The 21,129-nt window shown below is 39.6% G+C and overlaps 1 protein-coding gene across 1 annotated transcript; it reads left to right on the plus strand.

Moving 5' to 3' along the window:
* Nucleotides 1-245: 245 nt before the first annotated feature.
* Nucleotides 246-20,382, plus strand: LOC131370025 (actin nucleation-promoting factor WASL-like). The gene is made up of 11 exons (XM_058417047.1): nt 246-802; nt 4,214-4,348; nt 8,706-8,792; nt 11,635-11,731; nt 12,705-12,728; nt 14,506-14,689; nt 15,006-15,048; nt 15,638-15,791; nt 16,487-16,965; nt 18,976-19,084; nt 19,482-20,382. The coding sequence occupies exons 1-11, from the start codon at nt 698-700 to the stop codon at nt 19,538-19,540; spliced, it is 1,476 nt and encodes a 491-aa protein (XP_058273030.1). The 5' UTR covers nt 246-697; the 3' UTR covers nt 19,541-20,382.
* The last annotated feature ends 747 nt before the right edge of the window (nt 20,383-21,129 follow it).

Raw genomic sequence — 21,129 nt, forward strand, 5'->3', positions numbered from 1 at the left:
TGCGGATTTTTTTTTTTTTTTTTTTTTATTGCTGTAAAACTGCTGCAGAATTGAAACGGTTTAGTTTAAATCGTTATTAATGCTGTAAAACGAGTTGGAGATATGTGCTTTGTTGTTCGATTTTCTATTTTAAGGCTAAAGAGAGACACCTCAGACGTGGACTGAATGCCTTTCATTCGAAGAGATTCTCCGCTTGATTGACATCCTGCGTCATCCCGGGGTTGACTCCCTTGGCTCCGCCCACTCTCCTTCTTACCGACGCGATCAGCTTACAGGAAGTACCTGTGTGTGTGCGGCTGTAATATCTTATGTGTCGTGTAATCGCGCGTGTCTGTGTTGAACTGCCCCATGACATATGATTGACCTGTAACTCTTTTCATTACATACGGAGTTTATTCCGGTCGTGTGATTGTCAGTCCAGTCGCCCAGTGACCGCTGCCATGATGTCTGCTCGAGTGATGAGTTGAGAGATCCACAGGATACACGGAGAACCCTATGGAAAAACACTAGGCTTCTGGAGTACTACAGAACTTTTTTTTTCTTCCTTTTACCATATACAAACATATAAATTGACCAGAACAGACTTAGAAATGAAGTCGGACTGCAGGCCGCGGTGACCGAGTCAATGATCAGATTGTGGGTCCATACGATTATATTTTTCCTGCAGTGATTTTTCGGGATTTGAAGTGTCGGGAAGATGAGCGGACAGCCGCCGCCGAGGCGACACACTAATGCAGGCTCCAGGCTGCTCTCAGGACCGGAGAACGAGACGCTGTTTGCTCACCTGGGCAAAAAATGCACTGTAAGAATCTAACAACTTTCTTATCCGCTTTATTCTTTATGCTCACGCTTTCATGCGAAACTTCACCGCTGTAACAATAATCCTTTTGAGTTTTTCGAGCCGTTTCAACAACACCGGGACGTTTATGAGCTATTATCCAGGTCACACTTAGAAAATTTCAAGATAGTTTCAAGGCCTCGTGAGAGACTGACATTCTTACCGGAGTCGCTAGCTAAGCTGGTTAGCCCACTTTAATAAATTGTTTTTTGCGTCTTTCACGTTGCTAAACCTCAGTTAAAAGCAAAACTCGTGTGTAGGGAAAGGTATAACTCGTGGTTTTACCAATATATGGGGCAAACACACATATGCTACCTTTCTTTTCCACACAGCATGCCAACGCCTTTAGTCTCCTTCAGGTGTGAGGGAAGACCTTTAAGGTGGACATGAGAGACTAATGCTTTGAGTTGGTGTGTGTGTGTAAAATATATTCAGATAAGCAGTGTTAAATCCTTGTGCTTTTTTTAATTAAGCATGTTTTAGAAATGTTTCCAGATGTTTCTGAATGCTAGGTCTGGAGTATCTGATACTCTGTAAACTTAAAAATGTTCCAGCATGATCCTCTGGTCTGTAATTATCTAACATGCTTCATCATTTGTTTCCTTGGCTCATATAGCTTGTGGATCTTATCTCTACCTTTTTTTCTTTCTTTTTTTTATCTATTTGAAGTGAAGCGGGGTGTGTAGGACCCTGCCCTGAAATATCTGACCTTTAGATCACGCTTGCCTCAGATCCTGATTGAGCTGCACTTCCTCATTCCAGTGTGTTACCTGTGTTTTGTGTAGGCAGGTAAATGTGACTGTTCTAGGAACAGTTCATGTAGAGAAACTTCCTCCTCACTCAGGCCAAAGTTCAGAGAAGTAGAACTGCGTTTGTGCACTATTGTATTTCCGTACATAACAACATTTCCATATTTTAATCATAGCAAATCATGTTTTTATTCATGTCTGAATTTCGCTTCACAGTGGCTGTTTATTATGTAAAGAAAATAGAAATGAAAAATGTTTTTGATTCCTGCTGCAGTGATGGGCACAGCACCGTCCAGTCCTCGTTTTACTTCCTTTTTTTTTCCGTAACTGATCAGCGACTTGATTTTTTCCATCAATACCCTTGTTGTTGCATGATCAAGAAGGAAGTCTTGAGGACTGCTTAAGAGACTCTTTTGTTGTGGCAGAGCACATGGCTTTTTTTTTTTTTTTTGGCAAACAAGGTGAAGAATAAGAATGAGGCTACACTGCAGCATCAGCAGAGCCGCAGGAAGTGCTGTGATGGACTCACGAGCACCTGTGTCTGGAAAATAGTAGTCGACTTTGCTGAAGTCTTCCCGTTGGATGCAAACCCAGGGTTTGCTGTTTTTAAATGAACACTGTTGAAAGATTTTAGGAGGATTTGGGTTTATGTATAGTACTAAAGAAATAGCCACAGATTTCCTGTTTACCCAAAAATGAATTGAGGCTTGTGGATCATCAGGCTGTAAACATCAAGTATATTAAATAATATTCAAAATGGAAATCATGCTTCACACTATAGAGCTGGAAAATACCAAAGTATACATTTTGCCTTTAAGCGTCACAGCAGTGAAACACGAAAATATGCCAAGAGAGCAGCCTTTGTCTCCTTCCTAATAAAACTGCAGATGTTGTGCCAATCGGCATACAAATCAGAAATGATTGACAGATGTGCAGGAGTTTTGACCGCTCTGTAGAAAGATATGGTTCTCTCGCTTTCTGTTATGAAAACAGATTTTTAAAACATGATAAAATAAATATATCATATAACTATTGTATATTTATTAGGGATGCCAAATGGCATTTTTGCTTGGAACAGAAATATGGCTGGAAAGCAGCTACAGTGAAGTGTAAAATCAGACAAATAATTTTTATAGATCAGAGACGTAACATTCTGACATGGACAGAAACATGGTTTGACATGGACAGTCATTGTTTTTATGAAAAAAAAATATTTTGTGTTATGTTTTGTACTGTTTATCATCCTCTTTCATGACTGATTTTAGTGAATAACGTTTTATTTTCCATTTAATAGTAGACCAGTTTAGACAATTTGACAAGTTATTTTTTCCCTTTCTCAAAACCCTGAGCAGATAACATATTGGAGCATATTACAGGACATCTCCTAATGTGTGATTCCCTCCAGATGTCCTGTAGCTCCTTTTAGATATCCATGCATCCACCCAGCATGCAGTGTGACAGTGTGGTATTTTCATAGTTCAGAACAGTCAAGCCACATATGCCAGTTGGATACTAATGAAAGTAGATGATAAGACCCGAAGGGATAGGATTGACCTGAAACAACATTTCCTTCTACATCCAGTAACAATCACTGATAAAGTTTATGATCAAGGTTACAGGAACATTCAAATTATCCAATCACCTCGGGCTGTAAAATCGAGCTTGATGCTATAATGAGAGCTTGTACTATAGGTTATGTCATAACAGTAAGTAAAAGTAGTAAAGATTTGATATCAGCTAGACTTTCTGATGTTCTATAAATTGCAGTAAAGTTAATGTTTGTTGGTGCTTAAACAATAAACATGAATAATTAAGGTATTATCGTGAGTAATTTCACAGATTTATCAGATATTTATCCATCTATCTATCCATCTGTCTATTTTTACTGAGTTCCAGGAACACATGAGATACTGGAACCTGTAAACTGCCCCCTGGTTTCTTCCCCTACATGCTTCTGAGTTTTTATCTTGCAGTTAGTTGAAGCTTCTTTTGGTCTTCAAGGATAAGTGTCTTGACGTGCAAATATTTTTGTAAAAGAAAACCATTTGCAACTCTCACAGTAGCGTCTTCAGAGGCTGCTTTAACGTCTCTGTACTTACAAAGATGAATTTTTAAGTGAGGAATAATAATTCAGAATTTCTGAAATCTGGCCAAGAACATGAGTCAGCAGCATAAAAGTCCTGGTATGATTTCAGGTTGTCTTTAAAACTTGACTTATTTCATAAAATTAGATTCCGGTCCACTAGGAATGGAATTTCCAGTGTTATAAAAGATCCCCCCCCCCCTCCCCAAAGGTCTTTAATATGGTAATTCAGTAGTCTTATCTTTTAAATACTAAACAAGTTACTTTGGTGCAGTTTTATTATTTAGTAAGTGCAGTTTTATTTAATTTATTATACGTCCTGAACGTGGGTATTATTATTAACCCTCTAATCCATCTGTGCTCTAGAGAAGCTGGCTTTGGTTAACCACAAAAATAAAATTTTAAAGGTGGATGTAACACACTAATAAAACAGTTTCCTATAAACACAGATTCTATTACCTTTGCTATCCTGACACCCAGAAAAAGACTCTCACTGCAGGTTATAAATGAATATTTGACACTGTTCTTCTTCCGTCTCCACAGACTTTGTCTTCCGCCGTGGTGCAGGTGTATGCAGCAGATGGAAACTCATCCTGGACCAAAAGATGCTGTGGTGTGGCCTGCCTGGTGAAAGACAACCCTCGGCGGTCGTACTATATCAGGGTTTTAGATATCAAAGTGAGTTGGTAACAGTGCACATCATATTTTAGATACTTAATTGAGTCTTACTGTAAGTCACTGTCTCTATTTGTTTGTTAGCTTTTCAATTCAAGGCAATAGATTTCTTCTGGCACATCAAATACAGAAATGTGCTGCAGTTGTATTTTTGGACTTCTATCATTCAAGTATTAAGCAGCAACACAATTAGATTCACTTCTTTCCTTCACAAAACACTGAAATCAGTGGTTAGTGTCACAGTTTTATATTAATCACAGTCACAGTGTGGTATTTTTTAGTACCTCACCACTGACTTTTCCAACATAGCTGAAATGCATTTTAAGCTCTTATTTCTGTATCCTTCTAAATTGAATTTTTAAGGCCTACAAATACACTGCATGGCCAAAGGAATGTGGACATCTGACCTTCACACCCATAAGTGCTTCTTCCTCAAACTGTTGCCACAAAGTTAGAAGTGTCCAAACTCGAAGAACTGGAGTTTCTTGCACAGAGCCCTGACTCTGTCTCAACTCCACTGAACACCTATAGGATGAACTGGAACACCGACTGAACCCCAGATCACTCTTACAACATCAGTGTCTGATCTCACTTATGCTCTTGTAGCTGAATGAGCACTAATCCCCACAGACACGCTCCAACATCTAGTGGAAAGACTTCACAGAAGAGTGGAGCTCATTATAACAGCAAACGCAAGAGGAATGAGATGTTTAAAAAGCACATGTGGGTGTGATGGTCGGGGTGCACATACTTTTGGCCAGTATGTATATTCTATGTCCCCTCTGTCTAGCTGACTGGCAGGCCTGTGTGTTTTTGTGTGGTTTTAATCATGTGATAACACACTGTTTATAACTGAGTATGATGAATTAGGATTCTGCTAATCTTCTTCTGGTGCTGGAGTCAGTTTTCTCTTTCCTCTTTATTTGTGGTCGATTTTCAGCATACTAGTTCATGGTACACTATGTGGTTACCCGAAAGAACAGTACTGCAAAAATAACGCTCATGTAACTGATGTCTCAATCTCTTGGAAGCCAAAGACAGTGTCAGCTATGTGCTCACAGCCTTGGTGTTAACCATCTTTATGGTGCCACGTCGCCATTTTTGACACAACACCCACAACTGGCAGATTTCATGTCAAATTTCGCCCAAGCCTCTCAGCATAAACAGCATACTATTCCCAATGTTTTAAGTGTGCTTCTCTGACTGATTTACATGAAATGAAGTCAGACAGCATCCTAAGTTACACTTTAGATGAATTGCGACTTGAATACAGGGGCACATGTTCTTGGTAATAATAAGAAGGTTGCTTGTAGCTTGGTTTGAGTGATATTGTTTTTTCCCCCTATTTGTGATTTACCTGTTTAAAAATGAGTGATTTAATTGTCCTGGACCGTTGGGCTAGAAATACCATTTTAGGTTTAAGGGTGTAGTAATATTACAAACTGTGCACTGATTGTGCAGAATGATCCAGCTCCCCTTTGTGTATACTTGCATTACTGATGCTGCTGTTTTATTGCAAGAGTTGTGATCAGTTCTTTATTGTACAAAAGAAGAGGAGCTGATTGACACTGCTGTCCTAGTTCAGGGAAACCTATTTGTCAAGTGTACATAATTTGCTTTGCTACATATGTGCTTTGAACAAGAGCCCCTGTGTAAAGGTTTTGTGTACCCCCTGTAGATCACAACCCAGGTCCTTGTTCTAACAGCCACGAAGGTCGGCGCCTGCCTCGTGCAATCACTCCCTCTGAACCCTGGTAGACATCTTATTGCCCCTTATCCTCCTAGGGGGTCAAGCCATAGATAGGAATCCTCACCACCAAAGGACAGAGACTGGCAATATGTTGCTCTAAAACATTTTATTGCTAGTATTGGAGTCAATCCTTGATTGTAATTGATCCCTCAAGAAGGGAAGCTGATCGACACTGCTATCCTAGTACTGGGATATATAGGATTTAAGTGTATTAAATCTGCTTTGCTATACATGTGCATATCAACATTGTGTGTCACTCTTTGGGTCTGCCACCCAAGAGCCCATGGTTAAGGGTGCAACTTTTGGAAACTGCAAAGCAAGCACAGCCAAACAGTCAGTTTGTGTGCCCTCTTTAGAGCATCTTAACCCAGGCTCTTTTTCCAGTGGTGACATTGGTCTAATTGGATTGTGATCTGATTGCCCCTTATCCACCTTTATCCAGAGCTTAGACAGCAGTCCCCTACCACCAAAGCACAGGGACTGGCAATAGGTTGCTTTACAGCCATCATCATCATCATCATCATCATATGACTATGACTGGTGTTTTTTTATAACTGGAATACAAACTGTAATTAAACCACAAGCACCCCCTGCCTTTATGGACCTCAATTCAATTCCAAGTTAAAGTCTTATACTTTGACCGCATGGGTGTTTTTGAGATTCATGCCAGCAGCTTTGTCTTTTCAGATTTGGCAGTGAGTTATACTCAGTGCTGCTAGTGGTTTGGAGGGCCACAGGATATCTGCCATGGTTCCTCGTCATTCAGAACTGGTGCTCAGTGAGAAGGTTTCAAGGACATTGTTCTATGGCAATATTTATTGCATGTAATGCTTTATGCATCACTCTGCATGCATGCTTACAAATAGTTTCTAACTGTCCCTGCTGGGTATCCAGGGGTTAATTGACGGTAACATGCATAACTAACATTCTCAGAAAGTTTGCCCAACTCTTCTGCACTTTTTTTTTTTTGTTGATCATGTACCTGATGCATATCTCTAGTGTTGCTCTAAGCATATTGACAAAAGGCTGGCAAGATCTCAAGGTCCCTCACTTGGATTACGTCAGCTGTGTTTAATCATCAAATGCGAGTGGCCAGACTCAAGCTAATAGCAAGGTGTCATTAAAGTGTTATCTTGGATCTATTCATAGATGGATGCAGATTTATAAGCACACTGTTTTGAGGTAATTACATTATTACCCATCAACAGTAAATTTGGTTTGTTTTTATGATCTGCCTTTCAGTTTTTTGTTTTGGTTTCAGCTTTAATCAAATCTGACTTGAAATGCTTAGCATTATTTGATTTCCACTGAAATAGGAAGTCACTGTGGGACATATGGAGTGTCTCCACCCCCTTTAGAATAGCCAATAGTGTTTAGCTTAGCTCATAGCCCAGTCTGATCCATACAGACATCCAACATCTCTAGTCGCTGGTTGAATAAAAAATGTTGTTAGAAAATTAATATTTATGATTAAATTAATATTTTTGGTTAAGTATTTAATCTAATAATAACTACTCATGGCAGAGACGATGCTCTTACAGTGTACAGGGTAGAAACAAACATTCCTGCCAGTTAGTAGGTAGCTCACAATCCCTGCAGCAAACATCCCAAATTTGGTGTAGGAAAACGCCTGTGGCAAGGCCGAGAGCTGGCACAAATACCTCCTTCTTCTAAGTGAATTCAAGCCATTTCCTTCTTAACTCAATTACAGCTGGAACACTGAATAATATGTGCATGTGTTCCCACAGCCAAAGCACATTTACAGCAAATGCTCACTTGTGTGATTTCTCTCGCTCAACAACAGCAACTTCAGCAAGGTGACTTTTATAATGTTGGGAGCGGGACACTTTAGGCTGTAATAAGAGAATTTGATTGGATAGAAAATCTGATAGAAGCTGAAGTGCAGAGTGATGTCATCAAAATTGTTGATCCGTATCTGTGCTAAAGAGAGAGACTGCAAATTCATTTATATTTTGCATGGATTTATATCTTCTTAATGCAAATTTTGACGTCGTTTTGGAGCATGCTCGCTTTTAGATAACCTTAAGGTGAACATATTCATGCTAAAAGCCAACATGATCTTTTTAAATGAAAGAAAAACCGATCTGTACATAGAGATGTAATGACTATCTGCAGATGAACTTGGAAAATGGTTCAACACCGGCATGGATTAGGTGTCAAGTAAATTAGATGTGTAAGAGCGTGAATTGGAATGTTGTACGCATATGACATGTAAATAAGGGATTATTTTTGTGTCATGGGATTATTTGCTTTACTTATCATTTGTTGAATTCGTAGTAGGCTTGTACTTGTTGAGTGTACCTTTTAAAATGTTTAATTATCTATAATATAAAGTATATAAGATCTAATGACACATTGCCTTGCCCCTTCATGACACCGGGAAACACAGTGTGAGTACCTTTTGGTTTTCTGTAAGGAAGAGAATTGTGCTAGCTCAGTGTTTTTGCAGGTGGAGTTTAGACCAGATCATATTATAATAACTGTGTTTGACTTACCTTCATGGAACAAAACATTTCCTCATGGAGCATTCCAGTGCAGAAAATGTTTGGTTTGTTCTCAACTAAAGTCATGCTTTCGATGCTTTCCCAGGATGGCCGAACCTTGTTTGATCAGGAGCTCTACACCAACTTTGTGATGAACTCTTCCAGACCCTACTTCATGAGCTTTCCAGGAGATGTAAGGTGTTTTTTTTTTTTTTTTTTAAGTTTTAACTCTATGACCATGTACAGTGAGGGAAAAAATTATTTGATCCTCTGCTGATTTTGTACGTTTGCCCACTGACAAAGAAATGATCAGTCTGTAATTTTAATGGTAGGTGTATTTGAACAGTGAGAGACAGAATAACAACAAAAAATTTCAGAAAAGTTCTACATTGATTTGCATTTTAATGAGTGAAATAAGTATTTGATCCCCTATCAGTCAGAAAGATTTCTGGCTCCCAGGTGTCTTTTATACAGGTAAGGAGCTGAGATTACAGTAGGACTCTCAGGGAGTGCTCTTAATCTCAGCTCGTTAACTGTATGAAACCCACCTGTCTACAGAAGGAGTCAATCAATCAGATTCCAAACTCTCCATCATGGCCAAGACCAAAGAGCTGTCCATGGATGTCAGGGACAAGATTGTAGACCTACACAAGGCTGGACTGAGCTACAAGACCATCGCCAAGCAGCTTGGTGAGAAGGTGACAACAGTTGGTGCGATTATTCCCAAATGGAAGAAACACAAAAGGACTGTCAATCTTCCTCGGTCTGGGGCTCCATGCAAGATCTCACCTCATGGAGTTTCACTGATCATGAGAACGGTGAGGAATCAGCTCAGAATTACACTGGAGGACTTTGTCAGTGATCTCAAGGCAGCTGGGACCACAGTCACCAAGAAAACAATTGGTAACACACTACGCCATGAAAGACTGAAATCCAGTAGCGCCCGCAAGGTCCCCCTGCTAAAGAAAGCACATGTACAGGCTCATCTGAAGTTTGCCAGTGAACATCTGAATGATTCAGAGGAGAACTGGGTGAAAGTGTTGTGGTCAAATGAGACCAAAATCCAGCTCTTTGGCATCAACTCAACTCGCCGTGTTTGGAGGAGGAGGAATGCTGCCTATGACCCCAAGTACACCATCCCCTGGTGACAGGACAACCGCACCGCATCAAAGGGACAATGGACGGGGCCATGTACCGTTAAATCTTGGATGAGAACCTCCTTCCCTCAGCCAGGACATTGAAAATGACCCAAAACAGCCTGACAATGACCCAAAACACATGGCCAAGGCAACAAAGGAGTGGTTCAAAAAGAAGCACATTAAGGTCCTGTAGTGGCCTAGCCAGTCTCCAGACCTTAATCCCATAGAAAATCTGTGGAGGGAGCTGAAGGGTCAGCCACAAAACCTTAATGACTTGGAGAGGATCTGCAAAGAGGAGTGGGCCCAAATTCCTTGAGATGTGAGATGTGTGCAAACCTGGTGGCCAACTACAAGAAATGTCTGACGTCTGTGATTGCCAACAAGGGTTTGCCACCAAGTACTAAGTCATGTTTTGCAAAGGGGTCAAATACTTATTTCACTCAATAAAATGCAAATCAATGTAGAACTTTTTTGAAATGTGTTTTTCTGGATTTTTTTGTTGTTATTCTGTCTCTCACTGTTCAGATAAACCTACCATTAAAATTACAGACTGATCATTTCTTTGTCAGTGGCCAAACGTACAAAATCAGCAGGGGATCAAATCATTTTTTCCCTCACTGTATAACATTTTGTATCTATAATGGCATTTTAGATGGAAATAATTACAGGCTTTTTGCTTTTATTCTTATGTAATAGTAATATACCTACTTATATAACAGGTTTATGTGTGAAGTCCTGAGAAAAAGGTTTAGCGAAGCATCCCTGGATGCACTGAAGCTGTAGGGGTGGCATAATGAAGGTTAATCATTCAGCAGGAAAAGTCACTGCATCATTTTAGGAATGAGGCATTACTTAATAGCACTTCAGTGGAATGTAAATTTCGAGTAAGTTGAGAGGTTTGAGTAGATACTTACATTGTCTGACTTTTAGATACCAGAAAGCTAGAAGCAAAAGCTCTAAAAGTTGTCAAGTGTGTCCAATGCTGCTTACTATACAATCCCAAATGCAGTGCTTTGTTTAAATGTCCAGCAATGTTTGCTTTAATTAACGTAAATTGGATTCAGGGAACTTTTATTTAATTACAGTCGAGTCATATTGTTCTTTAACACCTCAGATGAGAAATCAGAGCATTTTGTTTTGGTTTGATTTTGCAATAATAGGTGCAATAATGACCCTGAATGCACTGTAGGCTTTCACTGTGTTTAAGTTCAAGTGATGTCTAAAAAGATTATGATTTGTGTGAAAGAAATCAAATACCAGAGTTTGGGAGTAAGGAGCTTATAGGAAATGAATGTGTCATAGTGCAGGAGTAGAGATGACAGTACTATCTCATATCACCCAAATGAGGATGGGTACCCTTCTGAGCCTGGTTCCTCTCAAGGTTTCTTCCTCACATCAGGGAGTTTTTCCTCACCACCATCACCGTCATGCTTGCTCATTAGTGATAAAATAGTAACTTAACTATAAAATTTAGAATTTTTTTTCCCCCTATGTGTTTCTATACATCTGTAAAGCTGCTTTGAGACAATGTCCATTGTTAAAAGTGCTATACAAATAAATTGAATTGAATATGAGCATGGCTGAACTTGGAGCAGCAGTGCTTTGTCTAGGAAATGGATAAATGGCAAGCTTCTTCTTTTCTCCAGTCCATCATTTATATAAGTTGTCAATGTCACATGTCATGTAGCCATATAAGGATTGAAAAGTTTAGAGCTCACCCAGTGAGTAGAAGCAGCCTGCTTTAAACCAATGGCTCTAATAACTATAAATCATTTGAAATGTTTTAATTCAGGCTAGTTAACATCACTGACGAGTTTTAGAATTACAAAGTATTATGTGTACAGAAACATTTTGTACAGTGTTTCTGATGCAAATTCAATTTTACCCCAAAAACAGAACTGTCAGATTGGACTCAACTTTTCAGATGAGCAAGAGGCCAAGCATTTCAGAGTGACGATCAACGAGCTGACGTCAAGAAGAAACCGGAAAACCGGTAAGCACTGACTGCCAGACTGAGATTCATGCCAGAGATTCCTTGTATATCTCTATGTATCACTAAATTGCGTATGACTTCTTTCACCTTAAGATAGAGGTGCCTATTTTCCTGAACATGGCAGATCATAGATAACATGATGCAGTGCAAAACCAATGTATAGGCAGCTTTCTGTTTTAGATTTGCATTGTAGTAGTACTGTACTATGTACAGTATTATAATAGTATTGAATCAAATCAGCAAAGCAAATCAAATTCTTCACTGCAGAGTCGCTCCTTACCTCCCTGTGCATTAAGCAAACATAACACGTCCCTACACAAGGCTGTCTGATCGCATTTGTGCGGAAATCGCTTCAGAAATGTTCCTCTGTGGCTTTTTTGATTAGAAGTGAAATCCAGCTAGCACAGCAACTTAATCTTAATTAAATATACAGTGGCACTATATTACTTATTCAGTTGTTTTAGTGAAATATTAAGGCATGAGCATTATTTAGTTCCTACATTTAAAAAGAAGTCAGAATAGTGTCTATTTAAACAGCTGTATGCATGTAAACAATATCCTCTCTGTCTGGCGTTTACTAGAACGTCTCTTTCTTACTTGTTCACCTCATCTTCCATCATCCTTTGTCTTCATCGCATTCTCTCTCCTTCTCTCGTTTCTCTGTCTCAAACTTCATGCTCGTACTCTTTGAAGGTGATTTGAAGGTCCTTTGATGTCTTTGCAGCTCTGTGGAGTCCAACCAAGACGGTCTGCTAGTGATTACCTTTACTCAGAACTCAGAACCGCTTCCTTTGTTGCTTTCTTCTGCATGTCTCCATAACAGCTGCTTGTGATTGGGGCTTTCAGACTATGGAATCATGTCCTTTCACAAATTTCGCAAACTCAGCTTCTTTATCTTTTCAATATATGATGCTAAAAGTACGTTAACAAATCATTGTATTAACATAATGGGTGTATTGCTTCTGTTTCTCAGAAAGAAGAGCTGAGCCACCAAATGGTAGGTTGAATTTTAATCCATAAACTGACGTGTGTGTGTGTATACATGGGTGTTTTTTACGCACAGTAGCTCTACTCAATCCTCTACATGGTCTTGCCACCATATGTAACTTAAATGAAGTGCTGTAGCTTCAACTCCTTCTAATAAAGTTCCCTCCTGTTGCTAAAATGTTCATGTTATAGCTGTGTTCATCCTCCCAGCCTGGAGGCACAGTCACGTAAACACACAGAAATCCAGTCACACTGGAAATAAGCACTTCAGGCCTTTTTGTCATATATACTGTTATAAATCATCCCAGAGAGCAGATTGAATCAACATTCAATCATATACTTAGATAAGAAATTAACTCGCACAGCACAAACATTGCATAGCAGGTCTACTAACAAGTAACGTAATGTTAATGTTAGCATAACACTAAGCAAAAACACTGTGCTGGTGAGAATCATCTAAATACTCCGAAAATTAAAGTCATGATCATCCAACAATTTCATTATGTGACATGACCCTGTATATACATTAAATACAGCTATCTGAACATTTTCTTTTTCCACCTTGTACAAGTCTGACCATATGTCAAAAGAACTTGTGAACAAGTTCATAGTGACAGATCACTCTGTCCTCCACAGCTGACAAGAAACTCCTGTCATCTTTTTTGACATGGTGAATTTTCATAGATTTCTAGCATTTTCTTTCGAGTTGGCTTTTCCTCCTTACCAGATTTATGAGCTATCATTAACTATACAGTTTGCTAGTTAGCTCTAAGAGCTGCTTGGAGAACTAGCTGAGTTTTTGTCTTCCTTTAGTGGAAGCAGCTCCAGAAATGGTGTGCCCGTTAAAATGCAAAGAACATGGCACGACAGTGACTGTTTTGAGAAGGCCGTCCAGCAGTGTCAGTGAGCAAACATGGAAGGCATGTGACTGAGAAGCAAAAAAAAAAAAAGAGCCCAAAGCTACCTCTAAAGAAACTGGATAGACCCAGGAGGTCCTCTGGTATGATGAGATACAATCTCTGTAGGGAAACACGGTGGTGGTAGCATCATGTTGTGGATATGCGCTACATCAGCAGGAACTACTCAAGCTTAGAGAGGAACATTTTATGAAGACAAATAAACATACCAACAGGACAATGACCTGAAGTATGCAGTCCAAAGCTACATACACTGGAGTGGTTCACAATAAAGAATGTGAATGTGTTCGAATGAATCAGTCAAAGCCTAGATCTCAATAGAGATTGTGATTTTGTTGCTAAACCTGACCAGGCCTCCATCCAGTCTGACAGCAAATAATAATGAGTAATGGGCAAAATAACTGGTGATTAAATGTTATTAGTGTCAAAATGACATGCTGAAAGTCTTATTGTTAATAGGCTTTGTGGTTCCTGGGATATCTTTGGCATGGTGACATGTCTTTAAAAATGCACCTGTACTCTCCAGTACATTTTGTGCAATTTCATCAAAAAATGATGCTAGTAAATGTTTCTTTGAGGAACTGATTCTCAAGAACCTGCCAGTTGTTTAAGTCTTTTTTGCAGACAATCCCTGACAGCCGGCATTCCTTTCTTCCCATGTCTGATATTGCATAAAGTGTTCCCTTTGTTACTGACATACAAACATAAGTAAAGTTTAGAAATGTTAAATTAGTATTTTTTATTAATGTGCCTGATATTAACAGAGTACTATGTACATGTGTGTGTATATATAGCTGCCTAAAGAAATACCCATTACAGCTGCGCTATAAGGTGGCCATGTTCTGTCAGTAACAGGAATGTGTTTTTTAGTTGCAGAACCTTCACTGCCGATGGCAACGGTGGACATCAGGAACCCTGAGATCAACACCCGTTATAACAACAATTATCAAGGGAACAACAACATCCCCAGCAACTTCAAAAGAGACAAGGCCAAAGGCAAAAACAAAAAGAAGAAAATCACAAAGTCTGAAATTGGCTTACCCAGCAACTTCCGGTGAGTCTGTTATTTAATGTTGCACATGATTTTATATGTCAGATGTGTTGTGGAGAAACTACAAAAATTCCTCCCCTTTCTGTTGTCTTAGGGATTATATTAGTACAATTCTTTTGGGTGTGTTTTTCTGTGATGTATTTCCTCTCCAGTGCATCAAACTCTTACAATACATGCTGATGGATGAATAGATCCCCACTCCTCATAGCCTCCTGAAGTTGGAGGATGTGTACCAGATGATGATGATGATGATGATGATGTCTGTTGGATGTACAGTATAATACTATAAGTCTGATCTTTGTGTATTTTTTCCTGTCAGGCATGTTGGACATGTAGGCTGGGATCCCAACACAGGATTTGATGTAAGCACCTATGATTCTTTGGTCTTTTCACAAGTCTTTATTGTCTGGATTGTAGGATTATATTAATGTCATACTTTCCGCAGTTAACTGTAGCTGTTCAGGAGTTGTGAAGTTCCATAAACACACAAACGGACACATAAAACAACTGAATTTAGCTGCATGTTAACAAAATAGATGAGTTTGGTGTTTTAAAATGTCTTTTGCTTAAGAAAGCGACATAACTAACTCTGAGTCACCTGATGTTGAATAAACTCAAGGCCACATTTGACAAGCAAAACACTTCCTCAGCACATTACGTCACGACACAGTTGGCACCTTCTTCTGAGTTAAAGACATGCAAACAAATCGACACAACAAGGAAGAACCCAGGGAATAGTGATCAGTTATAATAAGCTGATTTGCAACCTATTCTTGACACTATATTATATATATATATTATAATAATAAAAAACTAACTGCCCCATTTGGAAAAGGTCTTTCAGTTTGCTACATGAGTACTGATCACTGTTGTGTGTATCTGCCGTTCCAGACAAGGCAATCTGATGAGTGTTTTTGACACTAAATGATTCAGCTTCTTGTATTTTCCTAGGTTAATAATCTAGACCCAGAACTGAAGAACCTGTTTGACATTTGTGGTATTTCTGAAGTCCATCTAAAGGACAAGGAGACGTCAAAGGCCATCTATGATTTTATTGAGAAAAAAGGAGGAGTCGAGGCTGTAAAGAGCGAGTTTCGAAGACAAGGTAAGAATAACGTCTGTGTCTCTGTCTGTTTGTGTGTGTGTGTATGTGTGTCTGCATGTGTATGTGTGTCTGTTTGTGTGTGTGTGTATGTGTGTCTGCATGTGTATGTGTGTCTGCATGTGTATGTGTGTCTGTTTGTGTGTATGTGTGTGTCTGTTTGTGTGTATGTGTGTGTCTGTTTGTGTGTGTGTGTGTATCTGTTTGTGTGTGTGTGTGTGTCTGTTTGTGTGTGTGTGTGTCTGTGTGTCTTTGTCTGTTTGTGTGTGTGTTTGTGTGTATGTGTGTCTGTGTGTCTTTGTGTCTGTTTGTGTGTGTGTGTCTGTTTGTGTGTGTGTGTGTGTCTGTGTGTGTGTGTCTGTGTGTGTGTGTCTGTGTGTGTGTGTCTGTGTGTGTGTGTCTGTGTGTGTGTATGTGTGTATCTGTGTGTCTTTGTGTCTTTGTGTCTGTGTGTGTCTGTTTGTGTGTATGTGTCTGTCTGTGTGTCTGTCTGTGTGTCTGTCTGTGTGTGTGTCTGTGTGTATGTGTGTCTGTTTGTGTGTGTGTCTGTTTGTGTGTGTGTTTGTGTGTGTTATGGTAAAGACAGTAATGCTGGTGATACATTCTTTAGCTTCACTTATTATCATGATAAATGGCACATATTGTAAAGGAGGGTAACAGTTTTGTTGCTAAAATGTTTTGCTTTTATCGCCCTCAAGCCCCTCCCCCTCCTCCCTCACGAGGTGGTCCTCCCCCACCTCCACCCCCGTCCCGTGGACGAGGAGCACCGCCTCCTCCACCTCCCTTCAGAGCTCCTGCTTCTGCACCTCCTCCTCCTCCTCCTTCCAGACCAGGCATGGGAGTCCCACCACCTCCTCTCCCAAACAGAGGCCCCCTACCACCTCCACCTATGCCTGCCTCCATGGCTCCACAGGCTCCACCTCCTCCACCTCCCCCTCCCTCTGCCGGAGGAGCAGCTCCACCTCCTCCTCCTCCTCCTCCACCTCCACCCCCGGGACCACCTCCACTCAATTCTGCTCTCCCCGGATCGGGTTCAGAGGGAAGGTCTGCGCTCCTGGAGCAGATCAGAGAGGGGACGCCGTTGAAGAAACCCGAACAAGGGAACAAGACAGTAACAGACAGTGGTGGGCGAGGTGCACTTTTAGACCAAATTCGACAGGGCATCCAGCTCAAAACAGTGAGTTCACCTGTGCTGCTTCACCATCATTCATTTATGCGTCATAAATGTTTTAACTGATATTACAGATGGCTTTACATTTATATATTGTGTATATGTGTATAGATATACATTTATATATGGTTATGATTATAGAGTGCTGCCGGGATGATGTATATATCTTTTTTTGTGTAGTTTGTTTCTAGCCAGAGTGAAAATCACTTCCTGGTTGAACCACAGTCACATGACTTCACCGTCAGCACCGACTAAGCTTCAGACAACTCTTTCACTTTTTATTTAAAAACATCTTCCCTGATAAGGATCCTCTGTGCTCTTTTAGTGGACGAATCTGAGTAGGAACAGTTTATGTATAAACAAGGCTGCAGTAAATGAGTTTTCCTGTTCTGTGTGATAATGTTTAATGTCCCAGACAACCTCTAGTAGTAACATTTAACCACCCGGGTAAGCAGCAGTCTTTATCAAGACTAGCTCTAAAAATCACAAGTGGGGGTTTTGCTGGTGTATTTTATGTTGTAGAATAAAACAATAAATATCTTGAGCTTCTGTTAACCACAGACCTTATTTCAGGCTTTTAGCCAAATACCAATACATAAAACCCACTGACTTCAGGACGATGGAACTGGAAGTGAACTCATTACTGGGTTGTAGGATTCATTCCTGCAGCACTGTATAATGATTCTGATTAACAGCCTTTCAGAATAGATCAGGAGTGTCATCCTCAGACCACGTTACATTACACTTAGTCCAGTGTCAGTGGCCTGGACCAAAAAGAAATCAGTTAGGTGATCATCAGTTAAGAGCACATTAATTAAGAACTCCTCCTAAATATGTTAATTTATCTTCATTTATCTGAACGGTACATTCTAAATGCACAAATGGATTACATATGTATCACCTACGTTTTACTGTATATTCAAAAATGACCTCAGCATTCATTCTAATTTATCCTATATCCTGTAATATCTCAAAATATTAGGATTAGGATAATAGGATTTACAAAGAGCAATGTTTATGTAAAAAATTTACCCCCTTTTATCTGTTAAATGAGTGGGAAGCGGTGCGGTTACAGTGTTAATTATTATTATTATTTATTTATTTATTTATTTTTATTATTATTATTATTATTTTATTTATTTGTGTATTTATTATTATTATTATTATTTTATTTATTTGTGTTATTATTATTATTATTATTATTAACAATAATATAAATATGGCTTTTTTGCTCTATTTTGCCCCCTAGTGGAATAACAGTGTAATTCAATTTTCAATTTTTAATATGAATTTCATTTATAAATTCATTTGCCTTGCCAGATTAAAGTCTTTACTGGGCTCTTTATTTCTGGCACACTAAGACCACTTCTCTATGTTTTCTTTTTTTAATGTTGGGGGCTTTAATATGAAATACCGTAAGATAGATTTTCCCTGATTTAGAAATGCTGTACTAGGCTCCAAACATGTAAGAGCTCTAAACTGTTCCTACACTGTGGTCTTCCACCTAGGTCTCGCATCTCGCTGTCACACCTCATCTGCTCTCTGTACAGTAAATGTCTAATTCAGAGGACTGGGTGAGAGGTAGAAATGCAGATGTGTACAGGGGTGCTTGCTTTATAGGCAGGTTTAGTGTGTGCTACAGGAAGTGCATGAAGAACAGGAGCACTGATGTACTTTTCAAATATGGCAGACTTGTTTAAACGGCAGACACTCGATGACACTCGGCAGCCGTCTGTACGTCACCGTGTGTAGAAATGCAAAATACACGTTTTGCAGGCATAATTTAAGACGCAATTCAAATTCGACTGAAAGTCTGGAAAGGGTTGCCATGGAATAGTTTCTTATATTTCTGGAGAAATTCCAAGCTCTAATATATAATAAAGAACACGTGCATAGCAGAAAAACACAAATATTGCTGATTATATTTAAGAAATTATACACGTATCATTGTCTTTGTGTGTAACAGTCACATTCTGCAGTCTGACCGACTCGTTTCTGACCGCTGTGGTTTTGTAGGTAACAGATGGTCCTGAGCCTGCACAAGCAGCTCCTGCCCCCACAGCAGGAATAGTGGGAGCTTTGATGGAGGTGATGCAGAAGAGGAGCAAAGCCATCCACTCTTCAGGTATGTAACACACACACACACACCTCACTCAGCACTGTGCATCATACACACATGACTTATGATGGGTGTGGCTTCTGGAGTGTGTGCCAAGATGTGTATCTTTCTGAGGACCAAACGTCTCCTGCTTGGTCCTTGTAGGGACATTTTGTAGGTTCCAGCAAGATAAACTGTGTGTGTTTGTCTGCCTGTCTGTCTGTCAGTCTGTGTGTGTCTGTCTGTGTGTTTGGCTGCCTTTGTGTGTTGCAGTGTGTCTCTTTGTGTAGCTGTGTGTGTGTGTTCCTACATCTGGTTGTGTTTTGTCTGGTCTTTAAAAGCATACCTCTAATCTGTTACACTGTGTACAGCGAGTTCATTAGCATGTGATCATCCAGTGTGACCTAAACATTTTTTTCCACAGATGAAGATGATGATGAAGACGAGGACGACTTTGAGGACGAGGAAGAGTGGGAAGACTAACAGCACTTTCTCCCTCCCGCTGATCACACTAAAGTGACACTAAGCTGTTTTCAGTCTCTAAATTGTACTTTGATTGTAATGTCCATGGCTCTCTCTTTACTTTTCTCTTCATCTGTGTAATACCTCATTCCATCGGAAAAGGTTTGCCGTGTTTTATTTTACTCAAGGTTTCTTTTTCTTCCTTTTCTTTCCTTTTTTTTTGTCCACAGACAAGAAGTCAAAGGAACAAGGTTGGACCAGTCTTTCCAGCTTTGTACTAGACACAGGAACACTATTTTCATACAGCGTTCTCTTGTACCTCACATTTTCTATATACAGATTCTAGTGTGCTGTCATTATTTTCTTAAAAGTTTGAATTGTACATTTTTTACATACATTAAAATTGAAATCTGCTATGTGAAGAGAGAGTAATAACACAGAGATATGCAAAATAACATTATCATGCTTGAGGATTTCTTCCAAGATCAGTGGCTATAGCAATTGGACTTTATGGTTCTGGTTCTCTTTCCTTTTTGTTTTTTAAATTGACCAGAGATCCAGAAATATTTTATTTCTGATATTCTGAGAGTTGTTGCTTTATTTTAGTCAACTTAGTAATCATATATTTAAAAAATAAACTAAATGCAAACTGCCTTAAAACTTTCTTTTGTCATGCTAATGACACATGCTGTGATGCTTTACTAATTTCTCATCGAGATCCGTCATTAACCTGACCCCAGGCTGAATGCAATCTTTTTACCTTGTTTTGTCTGAGATTTGTGTTTGTATCAGGAAACAGTGGAAATTGGAAGAGATGAGATTTATTAAATTGTGCACTCGAATAAATGTCGATATTTACAGTCTGTGATTTGTTTATCTTGACTTCTGCACTGTATCCTCTTCTGCTCTGTCGAAGAATTGTCACATATTTATTACCATAGTGAAATCTTTTCTTAGCATTTGGCTTTGGACAATGAAACTGAAACACCTGGTTTTAGACTGCAGGAATTTATTAGTGGTGTATGGCCTTCTTCTGTGACCAATATGGCATTAATTTGACTTGGGGAAGACCTGCATAGTGGCCAGAGGGATTTTGAGCCATTCCTCTTGCCGAACAGTGAGCAGGTCACTATGTGATGGTGGAGGAAAATGTTTTCTGACAAGTTCATGCAAATCTAGCACAAGTATTGGGTCTGATTTTGCAGCATAAACCATCACTGACACAATCCAGAGTTTTATACAACTGAGGGTTAAGGGCCTTAATCAAGAGCCCAGCAGATGCAGCTTGCTGGACCTGGGATTCAATCTCATTCCACATACAACATGCCCATTGATCCACCCCTGTTGTTCACTCTGGGCATGCAACATTCTGGGTGATGATCTTCTTAGAGGATTCTCCACACCATAACCTTCCCAGATGTGGGGAAAAAGTGAAGGTGGACTCACCAGAAAGCAACTGTCCACAGCCCAAGATTTACACTGCTGGCATCATAGAAACCCCAGAGTGACCAATAGTTTGGTTATAGGGTCATGAATATTGACCCTGCAAAGCCCTTGATGAACAGATTTGGTAGAAACAGAAGAGCCGAGGGGTGCATTTATTTCTGCAG

Source organism: Hemibagrus wyckioides, linkage group LG19, assembly GCF_019097595.1.
Source record: "Hemibagrus wyckioides isolate EC202008001 linkage group LG19, SWU_Hwy_1.0, whole genome shotgun sequence".
Taxonomy (NCBI): domain Eukaryota; kingdom Metazoa; phylum Chordata; class Actinopteri; order Siluriformes; family Bagridae; genus Hemibagrus; species Hemibagrus wyckioides.